The 25,100-nt window shown below is 46.8% G+C and overlaps 1 protein-coding gene across 1 annotated transcript in view; it reads right to left on the reverse strand.

Moving 5' to 3' along the window:
• Positions 1 to 5,324: 5,324 nt before the first annotated feature.
• The window catches only part of Ovol2 (ovo like zinc finger 2), a 31,600-nt gene continuing 11,824 nt past the window's right edge, over positions 5,325 to 25,100 (reverse strand). Inside the window, exon 4 of the mRNA XM_042666523.1 lies at positions 5,325 to 6,062. Within this exon, the coding sequence (XP_042522457.1) occupies positions 5,746 to 6,062 (317 nt within the window). The 3' untranslated portion in view covers positions 5,325 to 5,745. The remainder of the gene's footprint in view (positions 6,063 to 25,100) is intronic.

Consider the following 25,100-nt stretch of genomic DNA (forward strand, 5'->3'; position numbering starts at 1 on the left):
GGCAATTCTGCACTGTAATGACCTAATGCCAACCCAAAGCAGATATTGTGGCTGGGCTCAATAGCTCATAGTTCTGATTTCAGTCACTAAGAGACCCCAGGTTCCAAGACTACTACCCTGATAACCAGTGTCCTAAATTAGCCAGATATCCTGGCAAGTAACTGGTCAGGACAGGACAAGACAGCAAGGTTGGGATGGGGAGGGGATTAGAAAGCTGAAATGGATATCAGTTGATTTTGCCTGCTATGGCAGAGAACATGAGTCAGCCACCATAATCCATTGGTGTCAATATGTGGCTGAGAAGAGTGTATCTTCCCTATAGTAACTGCCATCAAGGTGTAGCTAAATCCTCCCCATGCCTCCAGTTACTGCCTTCTGTAGGCTGGCACCTTCGGGTGGTAAGCTACAATCCTTCTGTACCTGTCACAAACATGGCTGTCACCCAGCCCACATTTTGTTAGCTTTCAGGACTATGTGAAGGTGATCCTAACTCACTCTGAAACTCTGTCCAGGGATTTTTTCCAGGCTCAGGACACATGCTTGGCCAATGCCAGCATGTGCAGGCTAGAAGGGCCCAGAAATGAACACTTAGATGACATTCAAGCAAAAATGGACAAGAAATTAATAGACAGTTTCTTGTCCCTCCTTTCCTACCTCTCAGAGGCCCCCAGGGGGGATTAAACTCAGTTGTATGCAGCAGTGACTCTTGGTTCTATTCCTTTTACTGACTTTTCCTTCTTGTAACCCTAGAGGTCCATACTTCTACAGATGCTTCACGGGATCAGCTCCTAAGCAGGATACTAGAATTTGAACCTTTGCCTCAGAATCTACTTGTCAAGGAAGCAAAACCACTAGGACCCCACTGAGGCCCATGGACTCCCAGCTTCAACCATCCATAGGCTGACAAGATCCTGGGATAATATCACGTGTCACATGGCAGCACAACATGAAACCTAGGTCCCTGAGTGATGGACTAGCAGGAGAACCACAAAACCTAGAAACTGCCACATGAGAAACAGCCTTCTCTCCTTTATACCACAGAATTTTTGCCAGGCACCTTTGCATAGCAGCTGTGTTTTCTCTTAACCACCATACCAGCCTAACATCCATTTCCCCTTCAGATCTTGGCATCCTGACTTCCTTCTGGGGCATCACCTTCCCTGGGGCATGACTGACCTGCTTGCTGTACCTGATTGGATGGAAGCCAAAGCATGTGGCTCATGCCTGGGCCAAAAGGGCACCTTGCATCCCCAGGACATAGTGATGGTTCAAGTGAGTCCCAAAGCCAAACCCAAGGTCTCAGTCTGAAAAGGAAATCATTTCCTGGGCTACCATACATTGGGATAGAAGCCCTGACAGTGGATGAGTCTCCACAAGAGCCTGGCTGAGAAAAAACTACCATGGGGAAAATGGAGGTAAGACATAGAGTTGAAGATGAGAGAGGAGGACATTGCTTAAGCACTGGCCACACCTGAAACTGAAGCCTTAGTCTTTAGGGAATGTATTACTTTCTTTGCTAACCCCTTTCAACGTGGGTTTCAAGAGTTCTACTTAATAAAAATGTGGCCAGCTAGGCACTGGTAGCTCATGTCTGCAATCCTCGCTATTCAGGAGGCTGAGATCTGAGAATTGTGTGGTTGAAAGCCAGCCTAGGCAGGAAAGTCCATGAGATACTCATCTCCAATTAACCACTAAAAAGCTGGAAATGGATCTGTGGCTCAATTGGTAGCACTCTAACCTTGAGTACAAAAGCTCAGGAACAGTGCCCAAGCCTTGAGTATAAGCCCCAGGGCCAGCACACACACACACACACACACACACACACACACACACACAGTCTTGGTATATGACTTAGTGGTAGAGTGCTTGCTTAGCATGCATGAAGCCCTGGGTTTGATTCCTCAGTACTACATAAACAGAAAAAGCTGGAAGTGGTACTGTGGCTCAAGTGGTAGAGTGCTGGCTTTGAGCTGAAGGGCTCAGGGACAGTGCCCAGGCCATTAGTTCAAGCCCCAGGACCGGCAAAAAAAAAAAAATTGGGGGACTGGGAAGGTGGTTTAGTGGTAGAGCGCTTGCCTTGCATGCATGAGGCCCTGGGTTTGATTCTTCAGCACCACGTAAGCAGAAAAAGCCAGAAGTGGCACTGTGGCTCAAATGGTAGAGTGCTGGCCTTGAGCTGAAGAGCTGAGGGACAGTGCCCAGGCCCAGAGTTCAGGCCCCATGACTGGCCAAAAAAAAGTCTGTCCCTAATGGAACATTAGCTGGTTCATACTCCCTTCATGAAACAAGTTCCAGCCAGTCTTCTTGTCAGGTAGGTTGTCTGATGTCTGCATTACCTTGATAACAAAGGAGAACACAAGTGGGAACCTTCTACTCACTCTTCGGCAAGAGCTAGGAGAATCACTGTAGGTAATTTGTCCTCTGAAGTCAGACTTAGAACTCAGTGCTAGCTGTCTAGGAGTCTGCACTCTGAGTCACTTGGGTCCTAAATCAACCCCTATGACTACTGATATCTACGTGGTAGTTCAGCCTTAGCCCACACACCTGGAGCCACAGGTGAGGCAGAGCAGACTCATGTCTGTCCAGCAGGCTGTTGATGGTCTGCCAGTCAGGGGAACTGGACAGATAAGGATTCCTAAAGCCACACCTACTCTCTTACCTACTTCTACGTGGCCCCGGTTAAACATGAATTTCTTTTCCTTCTTGGAGGGAGGGTAAGGAGAGAGGACAATACAGGGTGTAGACTGGACATGAAAATCTCTGCAGTAACCTTGTTTTTTCATGGGGCTAGGGCTGCTGACCCCTATGCCAGTGAAAGGTGCCAGGTTTTCAGTGTGGTATCTCACAGGAGGCGCCACAAAAGCATTTGCTTGCTTGCTTCCTTCCTTCTAAAAGAAAAGCAGTGCTAGGTGTGGTGACACATACCTGCAATCCTTAACACTTGAGAGGCTGGAGGAGGATGATCATGAGTTCCACACCTGTCTGGGCTATATAGTTTTTTGTTGTTGGTGGTGGTGGTTGTGGGGCTTGTAGGTCCTGGGTGCTGTCCCTGAGCCTTGTTGTGCTCAAGGCTAGCACTCTACCACTTTGAGCTATAGGTTTTCTGGTGGTTAATTGAAGATAAGAGTCTCACAGGAGCCAGGCGCCAGTGGCTCAGGCCTGTAATCCTAGCTATTCAGGAGACCGAGATCTGAGGGTCGCAGTTCAAAGCCAGCCCAGGCAGGAAAGTCCGTGAGACTCTTTTTTTTTGTCAGTCGTGGGGCTTGAACTCTGGGCCTGGGCGTTGTCCCTCAGCTCTTCAGCTCAAGGCGAGCACTCTACCACTTGAGCTACAGCGCCACTTCCGGTTTTCTGGTGGTTTTTTGGAGATAGGAGTCTCACGGTCTTTCCTGCCCGGGCTGGCTTTGAACCGCGATCCTCAGATCTCAGCCTCCTGAGTAGCTAGGATTAGAGGCGTGAGCCACCAGGGCCTGGCCCCGTGAGACTCTTTTATCCAACAAACCACTAGAAAACCGGAAGTGATGCTGTGGCTTAAGCAGTAGAGCACTCGCCTTGAGCTGGCTGAAGAGTGCAGGGACAACACCCAAGCCAGAGTTCAAGCCCCATGACCAACAAAAAAGAAGTCTCACAGGGCTGGGAAGGTGGCTAAATGGTAGAGTGCTTGCCTTGCATGCATGAGGCCCTGGGTTTGGGTCCTCAGCACTACATAAGCAGAAAAAGCTATGGTGCTATGGCTCAAGTGGTAGAGCGCTAGCCTTGAGCTGAAGAGCTGAGGGATAGCACCCAGGCCCAGAGTTCAGGCCCTACAACCGGGGGGTGGGGGGGGGTGGGGAAAAGAGTTCATAGACTTTTCTTCTGCCCAGGCTGGCCTGGAACCACATAATCTTTAGATCTCAGCCTCCTAAGTAAACAGGATTACAGGCATGAGCCACCAGGACCCTAGCATGAGATTCTTATTATCATCTCCAATCAATCAACTACCAAAAAAAAAAAAGTAGAGCCATGGCTCAAGTGTTAGAAAACTAACTTTGTGCAGAAAAGCTCAGGGACAGCACCCAGGTCCTGAGTTCAAGCCCCAACACTAGCACCAAAATGATGATGATGATGATGATGATGATGATAAATAGCAATGATTTGGAAGAGAATTTATAACATACATTCAAATTTTCCAGATTTTGATATATAATGCCTGGCTCAGGATGCAAGAAAGAAGGTGGAAGTTGGGGAGGGAAGAGAAAGTAAAGGAAGAGGGTAGGAAATGGGGAGAATGGAAATTGGAGTGGAGAGGAGGAAAAAAAGAAAATGACTATATCATCCCAAGGTTTTCTTAGACCCAGGAGTGACCCAAGCAGTGCCCGAGAGAGGGGTACAGAGAGTTAAGAATGTGCCATCGGCCAGGCACAAGTGGCTCATGCCTGTAATCCTAGCTACTCAGGAGGCTGAGATCTGAGAATCGAGGTTCAAAGCCAGCCTGGGCAGGAAACTCCGTGAAACTCTTATCTCTGATAAACCACCAGAAAACCAGAAGTGGCGCTGTAGCTCAAGTGGTAAAGTGCTAGCCTTGAGCTGAAGAAGAGCTGAGGCAGAGCACTCAGGCCGAGTTCAAGCCCTACAACTGACAAAAAAAAAAAAAAAGTGCCATGGCTGACCAGCCTGTCCTGTTCAACTCACACAGCAGCTTATGAGTCTGAGGCTTTCCTGACCAAGGGGCTTCCTGAAGGAGGGTCTGGACCCATGTTCTGCCCTTCCCAACATGGAAGTACCATGGAAATGCCTTATCATCCCCTGGGCAGGCTTTTTCCATTTTCCAACCCCGTCTCAAGGTGGCCTTGATTGCTAACCTCCTCTGCCTATGGGGATGGGACTCTAAAGTAGGGAGCCAGAGGGAAGTCACCAAAGGTAGCTGCCCAGTGCTGGGTTTTTCCACCAACCATTTGTTCTACCCAACAATCAATTATTTCCTTGGGCTGGGAATGTGGCTCAGTGGTAGAATGCTTGCCTAGCATGCATGAAGCTCTGGGTTCAATTCCTCAGTACCACATAAACAGAAAAAGCCAGAAGTGGCGCTGTGGCTCAATTGGTAGAATGCTAGCCTTGAGCAAAAGAAGCTCAGGGACAGTGCCCTGGCTGAGTTCAAGCCCCAGGACTGGCAAAAAAGAAAAAGGAAGGGAGGGAGGGAGAGAAGGGAGGGAGGCAGGGAAGGAGGGAGGGAAGGAGGAAGAAAGATTGATTTGCTTCCTCACCAATACAACTCAAACTTCCCCCAAGTTACTTGGAGTCCAAAAATCACACAAAAAACCCTAAACAGGGTTTGTAAAGGCAAGTTTCACTCACTTGAATGTTTCATTTATTAAAATAATTCTGTAAACTCTGTCAACTTATTCATTTTCCTGGCTTGAGTAGCATTTCAAGGCACCATAAAATGATAGTCTCTTCAAGAGTACCCCTCTGTCCGTGTATGAAAATTCTATTTAACAACAACAACCACAAAACATGGAGTGTAGAAAACAGACCTTGGTTGACGCAACCAAGTTCAACATGACACGCAGTACAGGGCCAGATGTGGCAGGGTAACTAAAGACCTGCGAAGAGATCCTACTGCTCCATCCAGAAAGGACACAGGGGAACTGAACACTTGTCATTAAAAAACAGCCAGTGGGATAAAGGTTGGGTGGGAGGAACACCCTCACAACCAAAATCCAGGTAAAAGTGGCGAGGCTGGTATCTCTCCTCCCCTACACGTCCTCACTTCCTTTCCTCCTCCTCACTCAGCGTGATTCTCTCCTGGTGTGTGGACGTCAGCTTGCTCTGCAACAGGGCCGCCAGTTTTTTGGATGTCTTTTTGAGAAACGTGCTGCCCGGATGGGCACTGTTCACATGCAGGTACAGGTCTTCCTGGGTGGGGCCTGTGTAGCCACAATCCTCACAGACATAGAGCTTGTCTCGGCGCTGCTTGTAGGCATACTGCTGCTGCACCCCATGGATCTTCTTCAGGTGGGACTCCAGCGAGCAGCGCTGAGTGAAGGCCTTGTTGCAGACATCACATTTGTAGGGGCGAATGCCTGCAAGAAACATCACCAGTTGGTTCTGGCCAAGCCACAGACTCCCACCTAGAAAACCACTAAAGATTGCCACCACCAAGATATGTAACAACCTGAGGGAAGTAATCAAAGCAGGGCAGGAGACTGACCACAGAGACTCAATATTCACACAGCAAGCTTACTACACGTTGCCACACAAAGAGCAAAAGTGCCCACCCTCAAAAAAAAAAAAAGACCAAGCACCTGTGGCTTATATCTGTAATCCTAATTACTCAGGAGGCTGAGATCTGAGGATCACAGTTCAAAGTCAGCCCAGGCAGGAAAAGTCTAAGTCATTATCTTCAAATGAACCACAAAATGCCAAAAGTAGAGCTGTAGCTCAAATGGTAGAGTGCTAGCTCTCAGCACAAAGGTGCAGGGACAGTGCCTAGACCCAGAGTTCAAGTCCAGCAATAATAATAGTAGTGATAATAATAATAGTAATAATGACAACAACAATAATAATAACAACTGGAGTGGGGGAGGTGGGGTGGCTCAGTAGTAGAGAGCTTGCCTGGCATATAGAAGGCCTGGGATCCATCCCAGCACTGCCAACAACAAAACCAGTCAAGTCTGATTTAGGCTGCAAAGGAGGGACATGTCATAAAGCATGGCAGCCTGAAGAGGTAACTATGCTACTAGGGGGTTCATTGATCAAGAAGCACCCTCCCCCCAAAAAAAACAACTATCCCAGAGCCAAGGAGATGAGAGAAAATGGATTCCTCAAATTCTCTGAGCAGATTTCTGGGCTTGCACCAGATCCTAGGGACAAAAGATTGAGCCACGAAGCTGCATTTTATTTTATTTTATTTTTTGGGGGGGTCCAGTCGTGGGCCTGAATTCTGGGCCGGGGCGCTGTCCCTCAGCTCTTTAGCTCAAGGCTAGCGCTCTACCACTTGAGCCACAGCACCAGTTCTGGCTTTTTCTGCTTCTGTGGTGCTAAGGAATCGAACCCAGGGCCTCAGGCATGCAAGGCAAGCACTCTACCACTGAGCCACCTTCCCAGCCCCGAAAAGATCCTTCTTTTACTCCATACATCACTCTTCCCCTAGACCTGTTATGTTTCCTTGTGATTTTTCATATTTTCTACAAATTGCATATTTACATGTGCATATACATATATTAAGATAAAGATATAATTAACTGCTCCGGACATGGCCTGAGCAGAATTTTAAAAAGCTTCCCTAGGAGACAACTCCTCTGTAGCCACACATGAAAACGCAGGTGTATGTGTATGATGGCATCCATATATGCATATTTTCTGAAGCTAAACACAAGGGTTATTTTTGTTTGTTTGTTTTATTTTTTGGGTCCGGTCGTGGGGCCTGAACTCTGGGCCTGAGTGCTGTCCCTCAGCTCTTCAACTCAAGGCTAGCGCTCTACCACTTGAGCCACAGTGCCACTTTTGGCTTTTTTCTTTTTGCTTATCTGGTGCTGGGGAATCAAACCCAGGGCCTCATGCATGCAAGGCAAGCGCTCTACCACTGAGCCACCTTCCCAGCCGAAACACAAGGTTTTGAAGGAGGTCTGGAGTATGTGGGAGGCTATGCTGCCATTGCAGCCATCTGTATTATTTGCCATCGCAAGCCCCTTCCAGTATGATCTGTTTTCTATGGGAAGTACAGCTCTTTGGAAAGTGGGATTACAAACCTATCCTTTCTCTTCAGACCCTCCTAGGGTTGGGGTCAGGCTGAAATGAGTGAGATACTCAGGGCACAACAAAAATTGAGATATGGAATGTTGTAAATATTGAAATTAACACTCCCCCAAAAGCCTATGATGGTATGCATATAGCAAGATACTATATGCTAGGCCATAGTTACATAAAAAGCCTGCATTCTTAAGTATGTTAAAATGGGCATATTATAAGTTGGGGTATAGCTCAGTGGTATAGCACTTATATAGCATTAGTGAGGCCCTGGGTTCCATCCCCCAAAACCACACAGACACACATACACACACACACACACACAAGTAGGAATATTAGCCTCACCTTTTTACATATTCATAGATTTTTTTCTATTTTACTTACTTGCAACATGCAACAGGATTTATCATGATTTTAGTATCCTGGCTTTCATCCCTTAACAATATTCCTAGAGATTTCCCCACCTGCGTGCTTACATGTAGCTTCAGTGCCATGGCATTTTCTGATGTGGTTGGTTATACCCAAATCCCTTCTTCAGAGCAACCACTACTCCAGTCCACAAGCTCATCTCACACTAAACTGCTTACACCTGGTGTTTTGTGTGACTCACGAGCTAACGGCCATACCACCCGGGAGCATGTAGGATGCAAAACCCAGGGCCTATGGTGGTGCCTGTGCTAGAAGCTGGTCCCATGATGGCAATATTGAGGTGGTAGAAAACTCTAGAGGTTCGGCTTGGTGGAGGGTAGTCATGTTATGGGCTCCATCCCCTGGAAAGGATTGATACAACTTTCCAGTAGTGAATTTGTTGTCTTGAGAGTAGGTTGGGTTTTTTTTTTTTTTTTTTTTTAGTCGGTTGTGGGGCTTGAACTCTGGGCCTGGGCGCTGTCCCTCAGCTCTTCAGCTCAAGGCAAGCGCTCTACCACTTGAGCTACAGCGCCACTTCCGGTTTTCTGATGGTTTATTGGAGATAGGAGTCTCACAGTCTCTCCTGCCCAGGCTGGCTTTGAACCGAGATCCTCAGATCTCAGCCTCCTGAGTAGCTAGGATTACAGACACGAGCCACCAGCGCCCAGTTTAGGTTGGGTTTTTTGTTTTTTGATGTAGTTGATATTTATTTTGGTAAGATAAGGTCTTTCCATGTAGTACAGGTCAGCTTCAAATACTGTGTAGCTCGTGCTGGTCTTGAACTTGTGATTCTCCTGTCCCAACCTGTGTGCCACAGTGCCCAGCAAGAACAGTTTATTAGCAAGACATAGTGTCTCATACCTACAATCCCAGCTACTGGGGGAGTAAGAGATCAGGAGGATCATGGTACTAGGCCGGACTGGGGGTAAAAATTAGCAAGACCCACTATCTAGGAGATCATAAATAGGAAGATAATAGTCTGAGGTTAGCAAGAGGCAACAACACAAGATGCTATCTGAAAAGCAACTAACGCTAAAAAGAACTGGGTCCTGGAGGTCTAGTCATGCAGGGTTCTATTTCAAGGGAAAGGCTAGTGCACCACACTAGGCTGAGAGTACACAGGGCTGGGTCTCCTCCCCCTCTTTATTCAACACATGCTCTGAGGATTTTCTTTATCCTCAGGCAGAGCATGTGAGGCAAGGACAGTAAAGGCTGGGAGGTTCAGGAGCCTTGATGACTGGGAGTAGGGATGACTGCTATGTGGACTTTTCTAGGGAGGAAGAGAGTTCAATCTGTTTTGGAGGCCAGGTGACGTAGACACAGCAAAGGAAAGAAACATATCTTGAAAGCTCTAGCATTTCTGCCTTTCATACTTGCTCCCTGCCCCAGTGCTCCCCTCCCCCGCCTTGCCTCTGTAAACTCATTAGTGCAGGCCAATACTGCCACACCAAAGCTTCAGGGTGTCCCTGTCTGGACCTAGGAACACACCCCTCCCTCCTGGAGTACTGCCATCCTCCAGGCACTCAGGGAGATGCAGGTGGACAGACAGACAAACTTTGGGGAAAGAAGAAATGATGCCAAGGACCTCAAGGACAGAGCCCTCACCTATTCTAGGGATCTTGAGCAAAGACCCTTCTTATCCTCATCAAAGTCAGGGTTTGGAAACTGAAACGCACCATCTGCAAGCCAGACATCATTAACCTCACACACCTATGTCAGGACCAAAGTCCAAGGCCATTGAAAAGCCAGGCGTCACATATCTGCCACTCATTAACTGAGCCCACAGACAGCCCAGTGAAGCCCTCCCCAGCTCAGCTTCCTTGTTTGCAACTTGGCTGCTCTGAGAATTAACTGAAATATCAAATGCACAGAACACAACAAATACTAAATATTCATTGGGACCTAACTTACAATGCAGTTCAACATAACAGAAACATGCCCACTGATAAACTGGCCAGTGAACCCATAAGAATTTAGTATTTGGGGCTGGGAAGATGGCTCAATGGTAGAGTGCTTGCCTTGCATGCATGAGGCCCTGGGTCTGATTCCTCAGCACCACATAAGCAGAAATAGCCGGAAGTGGCGCTGAAGAGCTGAGGGACAGGGCCTAGGCCCAGAGTTCAGTACTTACAACCAACAACAACTAAAAAGAAGAAGAAAATTCAGCTGGGCACATGTGGGTCACACCTACAATCCTACCTATTCAGGACACTAAGACCTGAAGAATTCTGGTTTGAAGTCAATTTAGGCAGACCCTCCACCTCCAATTAACAGTAAAATGACAGATTGGAGGCATAGTTTAAGGAGTAGAGCAACAACTGTGAGTGAGCATGTGGAACCCTGAGTTCAAACCAGGTAATCACCAAAAGAAAAAGGAAAATTCATAGTAACATCACCTGAATTTTTTTTCTTCTTTTTGCCAGTCCTGGGGCTTGAACTCAGGACCTGGCCACTGTCTCTGAGATTTTTTTTTGCTCAAGGCTAGCACTCTACCACTTGAGTCACAGTGTTACTTCTGGCCTTTTCAGTGTATGTGGTACTGAGGAATCGAACCCAGGGCTTCAGGCATGCTACCACTAAGCCACATTCCAAACCCTCACCTGAAATTTTAAAAAATGACAACAGAAAGGAAAATAAAATTATCATTCATTGGGGAACTGGAAAAAGATCTCCCTCCATGTTGCACTTTGTCATATTGGAAATGTTGACAAGAATTGGTATTAAGAACTGCTATTAGCCAAGTGCCAGTGGCTCACATCTGTAATCCTAGCCACTCAGATAACTGAGATCAAAGGATCTAGGTTGCCAGTCAGGTGAAGAAGACTCTCATCTCCAATTAACCAGCAAAAGGCTCGAAGTGTAAGTATGGCTCAAGTGGTGAGTGAAAAAGTTAACCAAGAGTCAAAGGCCCTGAGTTCAACCCGATACTGGTACAAAAGGAAAAAACAAACAAAAAAAAAACTTCTGCTGTAACAATTCTCCAAGAATTAGGTGTGTCTCCCATGCAGACATAAAACAAGGACCATGATAAAATATGCATTACAAGAAGAAACCATTAAGAGCTGAGAAAACAGAAATGGAAGTGTCCTTTCTGAAAAGGAATGGGGGCTCAGCAGAGTGGATGGAGATTGGTTTTGAAGGATTTTTTCTTTTTCACTGCTCTCCATATAAATATATTACTTTTAGAAAAGCAAAAACGAAACAATACAAAAAAAGCCGGGCGCCTGTCATCCTAGCTACTCAGGAGCTGAGATCTGAGGATCACGGTTCAAAGCCAGCTGGGTCAGGAAAGTCCGAAAAATTGTTTTTGTTTTTGTTTTTTGGTCCGTTGTGGGGCTTGAACTCTGGGCTTGGGTGCTGTCCCTGCATTCTTCAGCTTAAGGCGAGCGCTCTTCCACTTGAGCCACAATGCCACTTCTGGTTTTGGAGTGGTTTATTGGAGATAAGTCTCATGGGCTTTTCTGCCCGGGCTGGCTTTGAACCTGGATCCTCAGATCTCAGCCTCCTGAGTAGCTAGGATTACAGATGTGAGCCACTGGCACCTGGCCCATGAAATTCTTATCTCCAATAAATCACCAGAAAACTGGAAGTGTTTCTGTGGCTCAAGTGGTAGAGCGCTCACCTTGAGCTGAAGAGCTGAGGGACAGTGCCCAGGCCCAGAGTTCAAGCCCCCTGACTAACAAAAAAAAAAAAAAAAAAAAAAAGCAAGTTAAAAGAAAAAGAAAAAGTTAACCAGCTAGGATAGCATCATCACTGGACAAAGCAACTCCAGGAGATAGTGCTGGGGGCAGGGAGGGCTTGATCCTTTTTCCTGCATGGGCCCTGGCCCTGCTTCTAAGCCTCCAGATCTGCATTTTTCCCAATCCAGTCAAACCTTCTCTTTAGGCCTCAAACAAAGACCCCATTGTCTTCTTCCTCTACTTTAATCAAGATGGGATTTGTTAGCCTTCTGATCCCTCTCAGTGTAGCCCCTGATGGCAGATAAGGCAAGAAGGGTCCTGTCCTGTGGCCGGGGCCCACACTACAGTTTTGCCCAGTGCCCCCTCTTCTCTTCACCTCTGACCTCCAATCTGAACTCCTCAGCTGCTCCATGGAATTCAGTGGCTTACACAGGAATGGCAGGTGCCTTCCATGGACTCCTTTCTTCTAGTTGTGAGTCTATTATCTCCCTGAGCCTCTCCTCTCCCCCAAGACTGAGCCTGGATCCCCACTCCCCACCAACCTGTATGGCCTTTCCAACCCTGATTGTGGATTATACTTTCTCCATAGCTTGTTCTACCATTTGAAGGCCTTTATCGCATTTTACAAATGAGAAAAAGGACATTTCAATTTAGCTGACACCCAGGGCACTCTTAATGATCTACACTTCCAGTGGCCCAAGATTGCTGTGTACATTTGCCACAAAGATCTGAAATGCAAATCTCCCATCTACCAAAAGAAAATCACTTATATCAATAGCCTGCCTCCTTCCCTCACCCCTTCCCTCCCTTTCTTTCTTCTTGCTCTCTTTCTTCCTTTCTTTCTTGACATGGTCTCACTATGTAGCCCAGCAGGCTTCAACTCATCTTCCTCCTTCCTCAGTTCCCCAAGTGCTGGCATTACAGATATGCACTACCACCATAGGACAGTAATTCTTTTTTATCAGTCGTGGAGCTTGAACTCTAGGCCTGGGCACTGTCCTTGAGCTCTTCAGCTCAAGACTAGCACTCTGCCACTTGAGCCACAGCACCACTTACGGCCTTATCTGTTTATGTGGTGAGAGGCAAGCACTCTACTTTTGAGCCACCTTCCCAGCCCCAGGACAGTAATTCTTGAGAAGAATCCAAGCTAGTTCAACCCCCAATAATTAAATAAATTCAAAAGAATATTCCATATAAAACAAACCAACAGGCCTCTGATGCTTTTCACAGGCTCGAGTTGTATACACACTTTTTTTAAAGCTCATATCCCTTCTTGTTTCTGAGGTGGGTCAATAGGCATAACTTCTGGTCTCCACGATCTCTTCCACTCCATTGGACCAGAGCAATTCCATCTGCAATGTGTGTACTGGATGTTGAGACACTGTTCCTGGACTAGACATCCTTAAATGGCAGCTGACCACCCAGATACCCAGGGAACATGCAATCCTCAGTCATTCCTAACTGAAATGAACCTAGAAAGTTCTCCCACTGGCCTATAGTCAGGCCAACTCTCTCTGCTCTCCAAATGTCACTCACAAGAGTCCCCCAGAAATGCAGCTGAGACCACACTCCTGCCCAGCCCCTTCTCTACACCAACTCATTTTTCTCACTTCTTTCTAGACTCCTCTGAAGAGTCTCCCTCCACAAACCCTTGGATAAGAAACTGCTTCCAGGGAACTGGATTTAGGATGATCTGGATTGAAAACAGCCATTTAAATGAATGTGTTAATGTGCATGTGTGGATGCGTGTGCGTGCGCATGTGCATACACATATGCTATTGGTGCTGAACCTTCTGTATTCCCTTAGGTTTTTTGTTCAAGGCTGGTACTCTATCACTTGAACCACAACTCTACTTTCAGTTTTTTGCTAGTAATTGGAGTCTGTTACAGAGATTCCTGCCAGGACTGCCCTTGAACCGTGATACTCAGACCTCAGCTTCCTGAGTAGCTTGGTTTACAGGCCTGAGCCACCAATGCCCAGCCTGGGAAAAACAACAGGAGACCTGTTGTTTCATTATGTATGTATGCCAGGCTGGCCTGGCACTCACAGCTCACGATCCTCCTGCTAGGATTAAAGAACTACACCTGTTGAGAAGCATGCCAGGCTTCTCAAATATTGTCACAAAAATGTTACAGAGCTTTTTCTGCACTAGTTAGATTTTCTCTTCCAATCTCTTCAATCAGATCATTAGATTCATACCTCTCCCCCACACACCCCTCTGGTTTACTCTTCTCCTGGTAAAGTCATATCCCCAAAAGGAATCCTAACCTCTTTCATCTGTTTGGATATTGATGTAAGACATTTTCAGGCTCTGGTTTCCTTGGCTTTTTTTTCAAGCAGTTTTTCTTTGTATTTGAAGTATTTCCTTAGATGCCCTGTTCCCTGGGGATTCCAGCGCATAGGAAGAATATATAGGTGGGGGATAGGGAAGGGGTGGGGGGAGATGGGTTAACTCTGATTCTTCAACCCCATCTTTGCCTACCTCATCAACACTGTTGCCACCATTCTCCAATGGAGAGACCTGTTGTAGCCTGATTTACTTGGGCTGCAAGCAAACACATGCTGCCTGTCTGCTGCATTTGTGTTAAGCATCTCTATCTTTGTTTCTGGCCTAAATACAACACTAAGGATCGCCAATAGGAAAACTGTAACATTCTCCTCAAAGGCCAGAGTGAATTCCCATTTAATTTGGTGAGGTCTTTTAGAATCAGTGAGGCTGAACCTCAAATGTTTGCTCTCTGTCCTGAGCTTTGGGGATGACCTCTTCCTCCCGCCTCTTAGCATGGCATGCTCAGAACCAGACTCTTCCTGGTTGCTACCTGCCAACCTGTATGGAAACACCAGCATTATTGCAACTATGTCTCCACCAGAAAGTCAATTAAAGCAAGGAAAATAAGCCCAAGTGATTTCCATGATGTAACTTGCTAATCACACCAAAAGCTATGATAGGGCTGGGAATATGGCTTAGTGGTAGAGTGCTTGCCTAGCATGCATGAAGCCCTGGGTTTGATTCCTCAGAACACATAAACAGAAGTCAGATGTGGCACTGTGGCTCCAGGGGTAGAGTGCTAGCCTTGAGCTAAAGAAGCTCAGGGACAGGGCCCAGGCCCAGAGTTCAAGCCCTAGCACTGGCAAAAAGAAAAAAAGTTATGATAAATTTTTTTTTTTTTTTGGCTGGTTGTGGGGCTTGAACTCTGGGCCTGAGCCCTATTCCTCAGTCTTCAGCTCAAGGCTAGCATTCTACCACTTGAGCTACAGCACCACTTCCAGTTTTCTGGTGGTTTATTGGAGATAAGAGTCTCACGGAGTTTCCTGCCTGGGCTGGCTTTGAACTGGGATTCTCAGATCTCAGCCTCCTGAGTAGCTAGGATTACAGGTGTGAGCCACTGGCGCCTGGTGACATACAATTTAATTTTTAAAAAATTTCCTAGTACCAGCCAGTGCAGTGGTACACCACTCTAATCCCAGTACATGGGAGGGTAAGACAAGGCAATCACCAGGCAGGCAGCAGTAGTTCATACTTGTAATTTTAGCTACTAAGGAGGCTGAGATCTGAGGATCACGGTTCAAAGCCACCCCAGGCAGGAAAGTCTGTGAGTCTCTTATCTCCAATAAACCACCAGAAAGCCAGAAGTGGCGCTGTGGCGCAAGTAGAGAGTGCTTGCCTTGAGCTGAAAATCTGAGGGACAGGGGCTGGGAAGGTGGCTCAGTGGTAGAGCGCTTGCCTTGCATGCCTGAGGCCCTGGGTTCCATTCCTCAGCACCACATAAGCAAAGAGAAAAAAAGCCGGAAGTGGCACTGTGGTTCAAGTAGTAGAGCGCTAGCCTTGAGCTGAAGAGCTGAGGGACAGCGCCCAGGCCCAGAGTTCAGGCCCCATGACTGGCCCCCCCCCCCAATAAAAAGAAAAGCTGAGGGACAGTACCCAGGCCCAGAGTTCAAGCCCCAGGACTGGCAAAAAAGGACAAGACAATGAATAGTTCAAAGCCAGCCTGGCCTACACAGTCTTTAAAAAAAAAAAAAGAAGCGGGGTGGCTCAGTGGTAGAGCGCTTGCCTTGCATGCATGAGGCCCTGGGTTTGATTCCTCAGCACCACATAAGCAAAAAGAAAAAAGCCGGAAGTGGTGCTGTGGCTCTAATGGTAGAGCGCTAGCCTTGAGCTGAAGAGCTGAGGGACAGCGTCCAGGCCCAGAGTTCAGGCCCCACGACTGGACCCAAAAAAAAAAAAAAAAAAAAAGCAAAAACTTTTCTAGTAGTCTCACTAAATTCCATAGAAAGATATAGGTAAAACTAATTTTATATATATGGGCTGGGGAGGTGGCTCAGTGGTAGAGCGCTTGCCTTGCATGCCTGAGGCCCTGGGTTTGATTCCTCAGCACCACATAAGCAAAAAGAAAAAAAGCCAGAAGTGGCGCTGTGGCTCAAGTGGTAGAGTGCTAGCCTTGAGCTGAAGAGCTAAGGGACAGCACCCAGGCCCAGAGTTCAGGCCCCACAACCGGACCCCCCCCCCCAAAAAAAATATATATATACACACACACACACACACTTTTTTTTTTTTGTCAGTCCTGGGGCTTGAACTCTGAGCCTGGGCACTGTCCCTGAGCTTCTTTTGCTCAAAGCTAGCACTCTACCACTTGAGCCATCAAACCCAGGACCTGATGCATGCTAGGTAAGCACTCTACTACTAAGCCACATTCCCAGCCCCTAATGATATCTTTTAACTTAATATATCTAACACATTCCATTTTCCATGTGATGTCTACATTAAAAATAAGGATTACACACACAGCTTTTTCCCCTTTTTGTCATTAAGTCTTTAAACACTACTATCTTAAGCTGTGCCTCAATCCTAGCCAGCCCCATTTCTGGTGCTCGGTAGCTACACATAGCCAATAACTGCTGTCCTGACTGGTGTAACTCTGGGTTTTCCACTTTTAGAAGCCTCCATGTTGCTTCTCCCCCAGTGCAATAAGCTACAGGAGACCCTTCACATAAGTATAAAGCTGGATGAGAACAGGAGGACCACAGTTCCAGGCTAGCCTGGGCAAAAAGTTCTCAAGACCCCCTCTCAACCCATAGCAGGGTGCAGTAGTTCATGCTTGTCATCCTAAACTATAGTACAGCCTGGGCAGAAAAGTCCATAAGACTCCATCTCCACAGAGGGAGGCTGGACATGATGGTACATGCATGTCATCCAAGGAGCAATGGGAAGCCAACAAGTAGGGGAATGGAGAGTCAAGCCTGTGCCCAGCTGGGAAGGTGAGACCCAATCCTAAAAGTAACCCATGAAAAACAGGGCTGGAGACATAGCTCAGTTATACTGTGCCTACCTAGCAAGCACCAGGCACTAAGTTTGAGGCCAGTAGGGGAAGCAACATCCAGGCTGCATTTTTATTCACCAGCTTAAACCAGTACCACCCCCAGAGACTCCTTACAAGTGTTACGTTTAGTCAGGTGCCAGTGGTTTATTACTCTAATCTTCCTTGAACTAATATATGAGTATTGCAGTTCAAAGCCAGCCAGCGCAAGAAAGTCACTAATATATGAGTATTGCAGTTCAAAGCCAGCCAGTGCAAGAAATTCCTTGGGATTCTATCTCCCATTAACCAGAAAAAAACTATATGGAGTCAGGGGCTAGTGGTTCACACCTGTAATCCTGTAATCAGGAGGCTGAAAGCTAGGGATTGAGGTTCAAAACCAGCCTCGGCAGGAAAAGCCCCGGAGACTCTTATCGCTAATAAATCACAAAAAGCCAGAAGTGGAGGGAGGTGTGACACAAGTGGTAGAGCACTAGCTTTGAGGAAAAGAATCTCAGGGACAGTGCCCAGGCACTGAGTTTAAACTCCAGGACCAGTACCAAAACAAAAACAAAAAATACAAAAACAAAAACCCGTAAGTGCAAGTATAGTTCAAGTGGCAGAGTACCAGCCTTGAGCAAAAAAAAGCTCAGGAACATACTAGCAAACACACACACAAAAAGTCACCTTTGAGGAATAAGAGATAGGGAAGACCTGAGCATCTCAACACCAGGGTCTGGGGGCTTGCTAATTCCATGAGCAGAAAACATCCTGGCACCATTCACAGGCTCTTCTGTAATTTGTTAAAAACCCATACTGGTGTGTGTGGTTTGGGCTAGACCTGAATTTCCTGCTTATTTATCTTCCTCCAGAAGCAAGCAGGAGTCTACAAACTTCTCATGGGGCTAGCTGATGAGGCCTCTGCTTTAGAGAGAGCCAGAGGCTCAAGATGGTAAAGAAGGCAGAGAATGGAACCCTGTAGAACATAAGAGACCTTGAACTTCAGGACTAACCTGCCTCAGCTGTGTTCCTCATCTGTCAAATGGGAGGAATAATAGCCATGCATCCTGGGAGTTGTTTGTGATGACAGGATCAATGCTGAGGGCCTGGTGTGCAGGACCTTGATGGCAGATGGCTGCTGCCATCTGCAGGTGCTATGACACCCTCTGAGAGGTCTCAGAGTCTGTGATAAGCCACTGTCCTCACTGGTTAAATCCCCTCCCCCCCTGCACCCCCCCCCCTCCCTTCCCCGGCCAAACCCTGCTAACACTGTGCCATCTCCCCTCCACCTACCACTGGGCATCACAGAAAGTTCTAGCACCCTCTGATGGTGCTCCCTGGGAAACAAAATAGACCTATAAAGGGGGAGGGGCAGGATTGTCTAGGAGTTCAAGGTCCCAGGATGAACCTCCAAACAAAGGGAGATATAAGTTTGTGAGTCAGTAGCCCAACTTGTTTGCTCCTGAAGCAACCTGGGGCATATTCTACATACTACCCCAAAGGGTCCCCAGCAGGAGCAAGCTGATAACCCACAGTGATGACCTGTTCCATGTCACCGTGCTCCTCCTAGCCTTCTTTCCCACCTCTTGTCCCCACCCAATTCATTCCATTCCTGCTTCCTGGGATCACCTCCCCCATCAACTGGCCAGCTGTGTGCTGGGCCTGCCTCAGACCTGGTCTGCAGTGCAGTCCCCCTTCTATCCGCCTGCAAATAGTGTTCATCTGTCAAGGCCCAGCTGCAAGGCCATCTCCAGGACACCCACTGGTGTCTGCCACATTTTTTTCTAGTCTGGCACTTCTACTGTTTCCCTTGGTGACAGGCAGATGTCTGAGTCACATTCCCTGTGTCAGCTGAGACCTCCCTGAGCCCGGAGGTAATGTGCTCACAGAAGACCTGCATAGTTAACATTGCAGTCACAAGACATCATTCCTGGTCTAGATGTGAGTTCTTGTTGTTGTTGTTTTGTGCTAGTACTAAGGCTTGAACTCAGGGCTTGGGTGCAGTTCCTTAGCTTTTATGCTCAAGGCTGGCTTCTCTACCACTTGAGCTATACCTCTGGCATTTTTGCTGGTTAATTGCAAATAAGAAGCTGATGGCTTCTGAGTAGCTAGTATCACAGGCACCAGTGTCTGGCTAACTACGAGGGTTTTTTGTTTTGGATTTTTTTTCTGTTACTTATATATTTTTTTATTTTATTGTTATAAAGGTGATATACAGAGTGGGGAGATGTGGGTTCTTGATGGCAACTCTATCAACTCAGCACTCACTCCAGCTAAAGGTATCAAGAGCCCAGAATACACTTTGTCCTAGAGGCCAAGGTTTGCTGACCGCACAATCTAATGAACAAGGCTCTAAAGGCCCAGATCATGGCCCCAGGGGTATTTTCAGACAGAAGTAAAGATCTGAGAACTCTCCAGGCAGCTACTGACAAACAACTCACTGAGTGGTCCCTGCTGTCCTCCTGTCCCTGGGGCCAGTGGCCTACAAGCTCAGCTTGCAACCGTTCTGTAACCCTCTACAGAACACACTTTACAGAACACACTCCACTGCCCCTACAAGACCCTAATCAGCACCTTAACATTCTCTCCACCACAATGGCCAGATTGGCTTTGCAGAGGTCAAACTTCTACTGATTGACTGAATTTTTTTTCCAAGTGATTTAAACAAAAAAGAAGCTTATAACCAAGCCCCAAGGGGTACATACTATTTATATTCCATTTATTTCAGGCTTGATTAAAAAAAAAAAATAACAGACAATAACTTATGCTGTTAGAAGTCATGATGGTGGCTTTTTTTAGAGCGAAAGGGGTAGTGACTTCTGAGCTGCTACCATCCCAATTCTTGTCCTGAATGCTGGTTATGTGGATGTGTCCACTTTGTTAAAAAAAAAAAAAAAGCGGGGGTGGGGGGCGGGGGAGACTGGGAAGGTGGCTCAGTGGTAGAGTGCTTGCCTTGCATGCACGAGGCCCTATGTTCGATTCCTCAGCAACACATAAGCAGAAAAAGCCAGAAGTGGTGCTGTGGCTCAAGTGGTAGAGCACTAGCCGTGAGCTGAAGAGCTGAGGGACAGCGCCCAGGCCCAGAGTTCAAGCCCCACAACTGGCAAAATAAAATAAAATAAAATCACTAAATTCATATCTAGACTCTTGTGACTTTGTGCCCCTGTCTGGATCTAAGTTACCTTTCAATTAAAAATTCACTCTTCTTTTTTTTTTTTTTCAGGCATGGGTCTTGAACTACGGACCTGGGCTCTGTCTCTGAGCCATAGCGCCACTTCTGGTTTTCTGGAGATAAGTCTCACGAACATTCGTGCACGGGCTGGCTTTGAACTATGAGCCTCAAATCTCAGCTTCCTGAGTAGCTAGGATTATAGGCGTGAGCCACTGGCACCTAGCTAAAAGTTCATTTTTGAAAAATACTTAAAAAAGAAGCGAGGCACTCACTGGTGGCTGATGCCTGGCATCCTAGCTACTCAGGGAGGTTGAAATATGGAGGATCAAAGTTTAAAGCCAGCATCAACCAGCAAAATCCTTGAGACTCCATCTCCACTGGAAGTATGGCTCAAGTGATAAAACACCAACCAAGGAAGCAAGCTGGGCAAGCCCAAGAAGCCCCAGTACCAGCAAGAGAAGGAGAGGAGACAGATAGGGAAAGAGGAAGAGGAAGAGATAAAGAGAAAGAGAGAGGGAGTAAGAGAGGAATAGGGAGAGAACTTCAACATCCTATCCCACTTTCCAAAATAGGAACACTTTTCCCAAGCCCAGGAGTCAAGTCACGCCCAGTACCCTAAGAACAACCAAGCATGATAAGAACTGGGAAAAGAAAATGGGCTAAGAATGTGGTTTCATGTTAGAGTGCTTGCCTAGCACGCATGAAGCCCTGACAGTGGCCAAGCCCTGAGTTCAAGCCCCAGGATTGCCAAATAAATAAATAGAGTACAGAGGACCTAAAAATGTCAATGTGTGGAGGTGAGGAGTTGGGAACCCCACCTTGAAAGAGGAATAAGCATTTTCCCAATCCCACCAAAATGTGAGGGGAACTAAACTCTGAAAGGTCATGAGGGATCAGGGTCTCTTACACACAGTAAATCTTCTGAGGCTGGCAGGAAGGTGAATGGCAGCCTAGTCCTAATTGGGACTGAGTAGGTCTGGAGTTATATTTAAATGACATGGAAGGGCTGGGAATATTGCTTAGTGGCAGAGTGCTTGCATTCCATGCATGAAGCCCTGGGATCCATTCCTCAGTACCACATACACAGAAAAGCCGGAAGTGGCCCTGTGGCTCAAAGAGTGAAGTGCTAGCCTTGAACAAAAGAAGTTCAGGGACAGTGCCCAGGCCCAGAGTTCAAGCCCCAGTACTGGCAAATAAAATAAAATAAAAATAAAAATAGAATAGCTACTCAGGAGGCTGAGATCTGAGGATCGTAGTTCAAAGCCAGCCCAGGCAGGAAAGTCCATGAGACTCTCCAATAAACCACTAGAAAACCAGAAGTGGTACTGTGGCTCAAGTGGTAGAGCACTCACCTTGAGCTGAAGAGCTGAGGGACAGTGCCCAGGCCCAGAGTTCAAGCCCTACAACCAACAAAAATAAATAAATAAAAAGGAAAAAGTAAAAATGCCGGAAGTGGCACTGTGGCTCAAGTGGTAGAGTGCTAGCCTTGAGCTGAAGCCAAGGGACAGTGACCAGGCCCAGAGTTAAGGCCCCATGACCGGACCCAAAAAAACAAACAAAAAAAAATTAAAAAATTAAAAATTAGGGCTGGGAAGGTGGCTCAGTGGTAGAGCGCTTGCCTTGCATGCATGAGGCCCTGGGTTCGATTCCTCAGCACCACATAAGCAAAAAGAAAAAAGCCAGAAGTGGCGCTGTGGCTCAAGTGGTAGAGTGCTAGCCTTGAGCTGAAGAGCTGAGGGACAGCGGCCAGGCCCAGAGTTCAGGCCCCACAACCTTACCAAAAACAAAAACAAAAAAAAAATTAAAAATTAAAAATAAATGACATGAAACAGAGGGAGCTCAAGGGGAGCTCAAATGAGGCTCAGCGGGTGGGAATAGAATGGGGGACTGAGCTACAATCCTCACATAGGGAAGTGTGGGTTTCATTCTGCCCAAAAGTGAGAGATTTTTGTTTTTAATAGAGAAGTAGCATCCTTAGAATTCTCCAGGGCTCCCAGGGGCCCAGGTATGGGGCCATAGGGCCTCATTCAAGGATGCCTGGAGGCCAGAAGTTCCCAAGAAAAGACTAATGAGGCTTGTGACCCATCAGCAGGGCTGGGAGTGAGGCCAAAGGACATCCCCTAGACTATGGGGGGAGAGTTGAAATCCACACTGCATGCAAGTTAAGAAACAGGCTGAGTTGGTATAATTTGTGGAGGGGAAGGGGAAAAACAAATCATTAAATAGGGATACAGGTGGACCCATTGCAACAATGAGATGTACAAGTCGTTACGTCAAAAACGAACTTTCCAACTTTGGTGCAGGGGTGGGAGGTGGGGGGGAGGGGGGAGGGGGAGCAGGGAGGATTGGGTGGGGGGACAGGGGGAGGATGGGAAGGGATGGGAAGGGGAAACAAAGGAGGAGGCTAAAATGCTTGATAACTGTTCGCAATAGCTAGGATATGGAAACAACCTAGGTGCCCCACCACAGATGAATGGATCCAAAAATTGTGGTATCTATACACAATGGAATATTATGCAGCCATTAGAAATGACAAAATAATGGCATTTGCAGGGAAATGGATGGAGCTAGAAGGAATCATGTTGAGCGAGGTAAGCCAAGAACGAAGAGACAAACGGTACATGGTCTCCCTCATAAGTGGATGCTAAATCCAAAAGGTTAGGTGATACGACAAAACTAACAGGACTTAAGAAACAAAGAACTCCCGCTCATCTGGTTGAACCACTACTAAATATCCTCATGCTGCTGATCACAAATATGGTATATAACATGTGAACACTGTTATATATTACAGACTGTGGTAGACAATTTGCTCCAGGGAAGTTAGAATGAACTTGTGACTTTGAAATTATGTAATCATTTAATCACAATCAAAAAAAAAAAAAAAGCACCTCGGGGAAGGGAGGGAGGGAGGGGATGGTAGGGGGAAAACAATGGAGGGGGGTAACAATGTTCAAGAGGAAGTGTACTCATAACCTCACTCATGTAACTGTAACCCTCTGTATAGTAGCTTTACAATTAAAAAAAAAAATCAATAAATAAATAAAATGCTTGATAAGAAATGTACTCATTATCTTGCCCATGTAATTGTAACCCCTCTATACAGTATTTTCACAATTAAAAAAAAGAAAGAAAAGAAAAGAAACAGGCTGAGGCTGGGAATGTGGCTTAATGGCACAGTGCTTGCCTAGCATGCATGAAGCCCTGGATTCGATTCCTCAGTACAACATAAATAGAAAAAGCTGGAAGTGGTGCTGTGGCTCAAGTGGTAGAGTGCTAGTCTTGAGCAAAAGCAGCTAGGAACAGTACCCAGGCCCTGAGTTCAAGCCCCAAGGAAGGAAGGAAGGAAGGGGGGAGGGAGGGAGGGAGGGAGGGAAGGAGAGAGGGAAGGAAGGAAGGAAGGAAGGAAGGAAGGAAGGAAGGAAGGAAGGAAGGAAGGAAGGAAGGCAGGCAGGCAGGCAGACAGGCAGGAAGGGAGGGAAGGAGGGAGGGAGGGAGGGAGGGAGGCAGGAGGGAAGAAAGGAAAAAGAAAGAGCTGGGTGACGATGGCTCACACCTGTAATCCTAGCTACTCAGGAGGCTGAGATCTGAGGATCATAATTCAAAGCCAGCCCTGGCAGGAAAGTCCATGAGACTCTTATCTCCAATTAACCACTAGAAAATTGGAAGTGGTGCTGTGGTTCAAGTGGTAGAACACTAGCCTTGAGCTGAAGAGCTGAGGAACAGTGCCTAAGCCCAGAGTTCAAGCCCCACAACCAACAACAACAAAAAAAGAAAGAAAGAAAAGAAAGAAAGAAAGAAAGAAAGAAAGAAAGAAAGAAAGAAAGAAAGAAAGAAAGAAAGAAAGAAAGAAAGAAAGAAGGAAAGAAAGAAAGCAAGGAAGGAAGGAAAAGAGGGAAGGAAGGAAGGAAGGAAGGAAGGAAGGAAGGAAGGAAGGAAGGAAGGAAGGAAGGAAGGAAGGAAGGAAGGAAGGAAGGAAGGAAGGAAGGAAGGAAGGGGCGGGCTAAGGGTGCCTCTTACTTGAGGCCCTGGGTTGTATCTCAGGATGTGAGAGGGAGGGGGACACGGGGTGGGGAGGAACGGGACAGGGGACAAAGTTGGGAAACTGAGTAAGGCACAAAGGATGAAACATGTTCCATCAGGAGGGTCAGGTGAGGAATATTCCGAGCCTATTTGTACTGAAATAAGCTGACTTCATAAGAAGCATAAAATGTACCGTAGAGCACATTGGACAGCTGGGCCTAGGGTACTGCTTTATGGTAGAATTCTCCCAATGTTGCCAGCTTGCTTGTGATTTGAGTTGAGCTTTGAAACCTCTCATTGCTAGGAGCTAATGGCTCATGTCTATAATCTTAGCTACTATGGAGATTGAGATCTGAGGATCTCGGGCAGGAAAGTCATGAGACTCTTAACTCCAATTAACCAGCAAAAAGATGTAAGTGGATCTGTGGCTCAAGTAGTAAGGGATGGCAGAAGAAAGAAGAAGGCAAAGGAAGAGGAGGAGGAGCAGGAGCAGGAGGAACAGGAGGAGAAAGAGGAGGAGGAAGAGAAAGAGAAAGAGAAAGTGGAGGGGGAGAAGGAGAAGAAAGAGGAGCTTCTTCTCTTTATCCTTATTTTCAAGAGTCTAACACAGACTATGACAGGTGGCTTGCTGGCCCAGAAGAACATCGATGCAGATGAGCTGGCCCCAGGTGCCCAGTTCCGTGATTTATTTTTTATTTTTTACCCTTCCAGAAATGTGATCTTGCTCCAAGCAAGGAAAGAAACCCCACCAAGGAGGAAAGGAAGCAAGGAGCTCTTGACCAGGAAACACAATC

This window comes from Dipodomys spectabilis, unplaced genomic scaffold (assembly GCF_019054845.1).
Source record: "Dipodomys spectabilis isolate Male_0828 unplaced genomic scaffold, ASM1905484v1 ptg000365l, whole genome shotgun sequence".
Taxonomy (NCBI): domain Eukaryota; kingdom Metazoa; phylum Chordata; class Mammalia; order Rodentia; family Heteromyidae; genus Dipodomys; species Dipodomys spectabilis.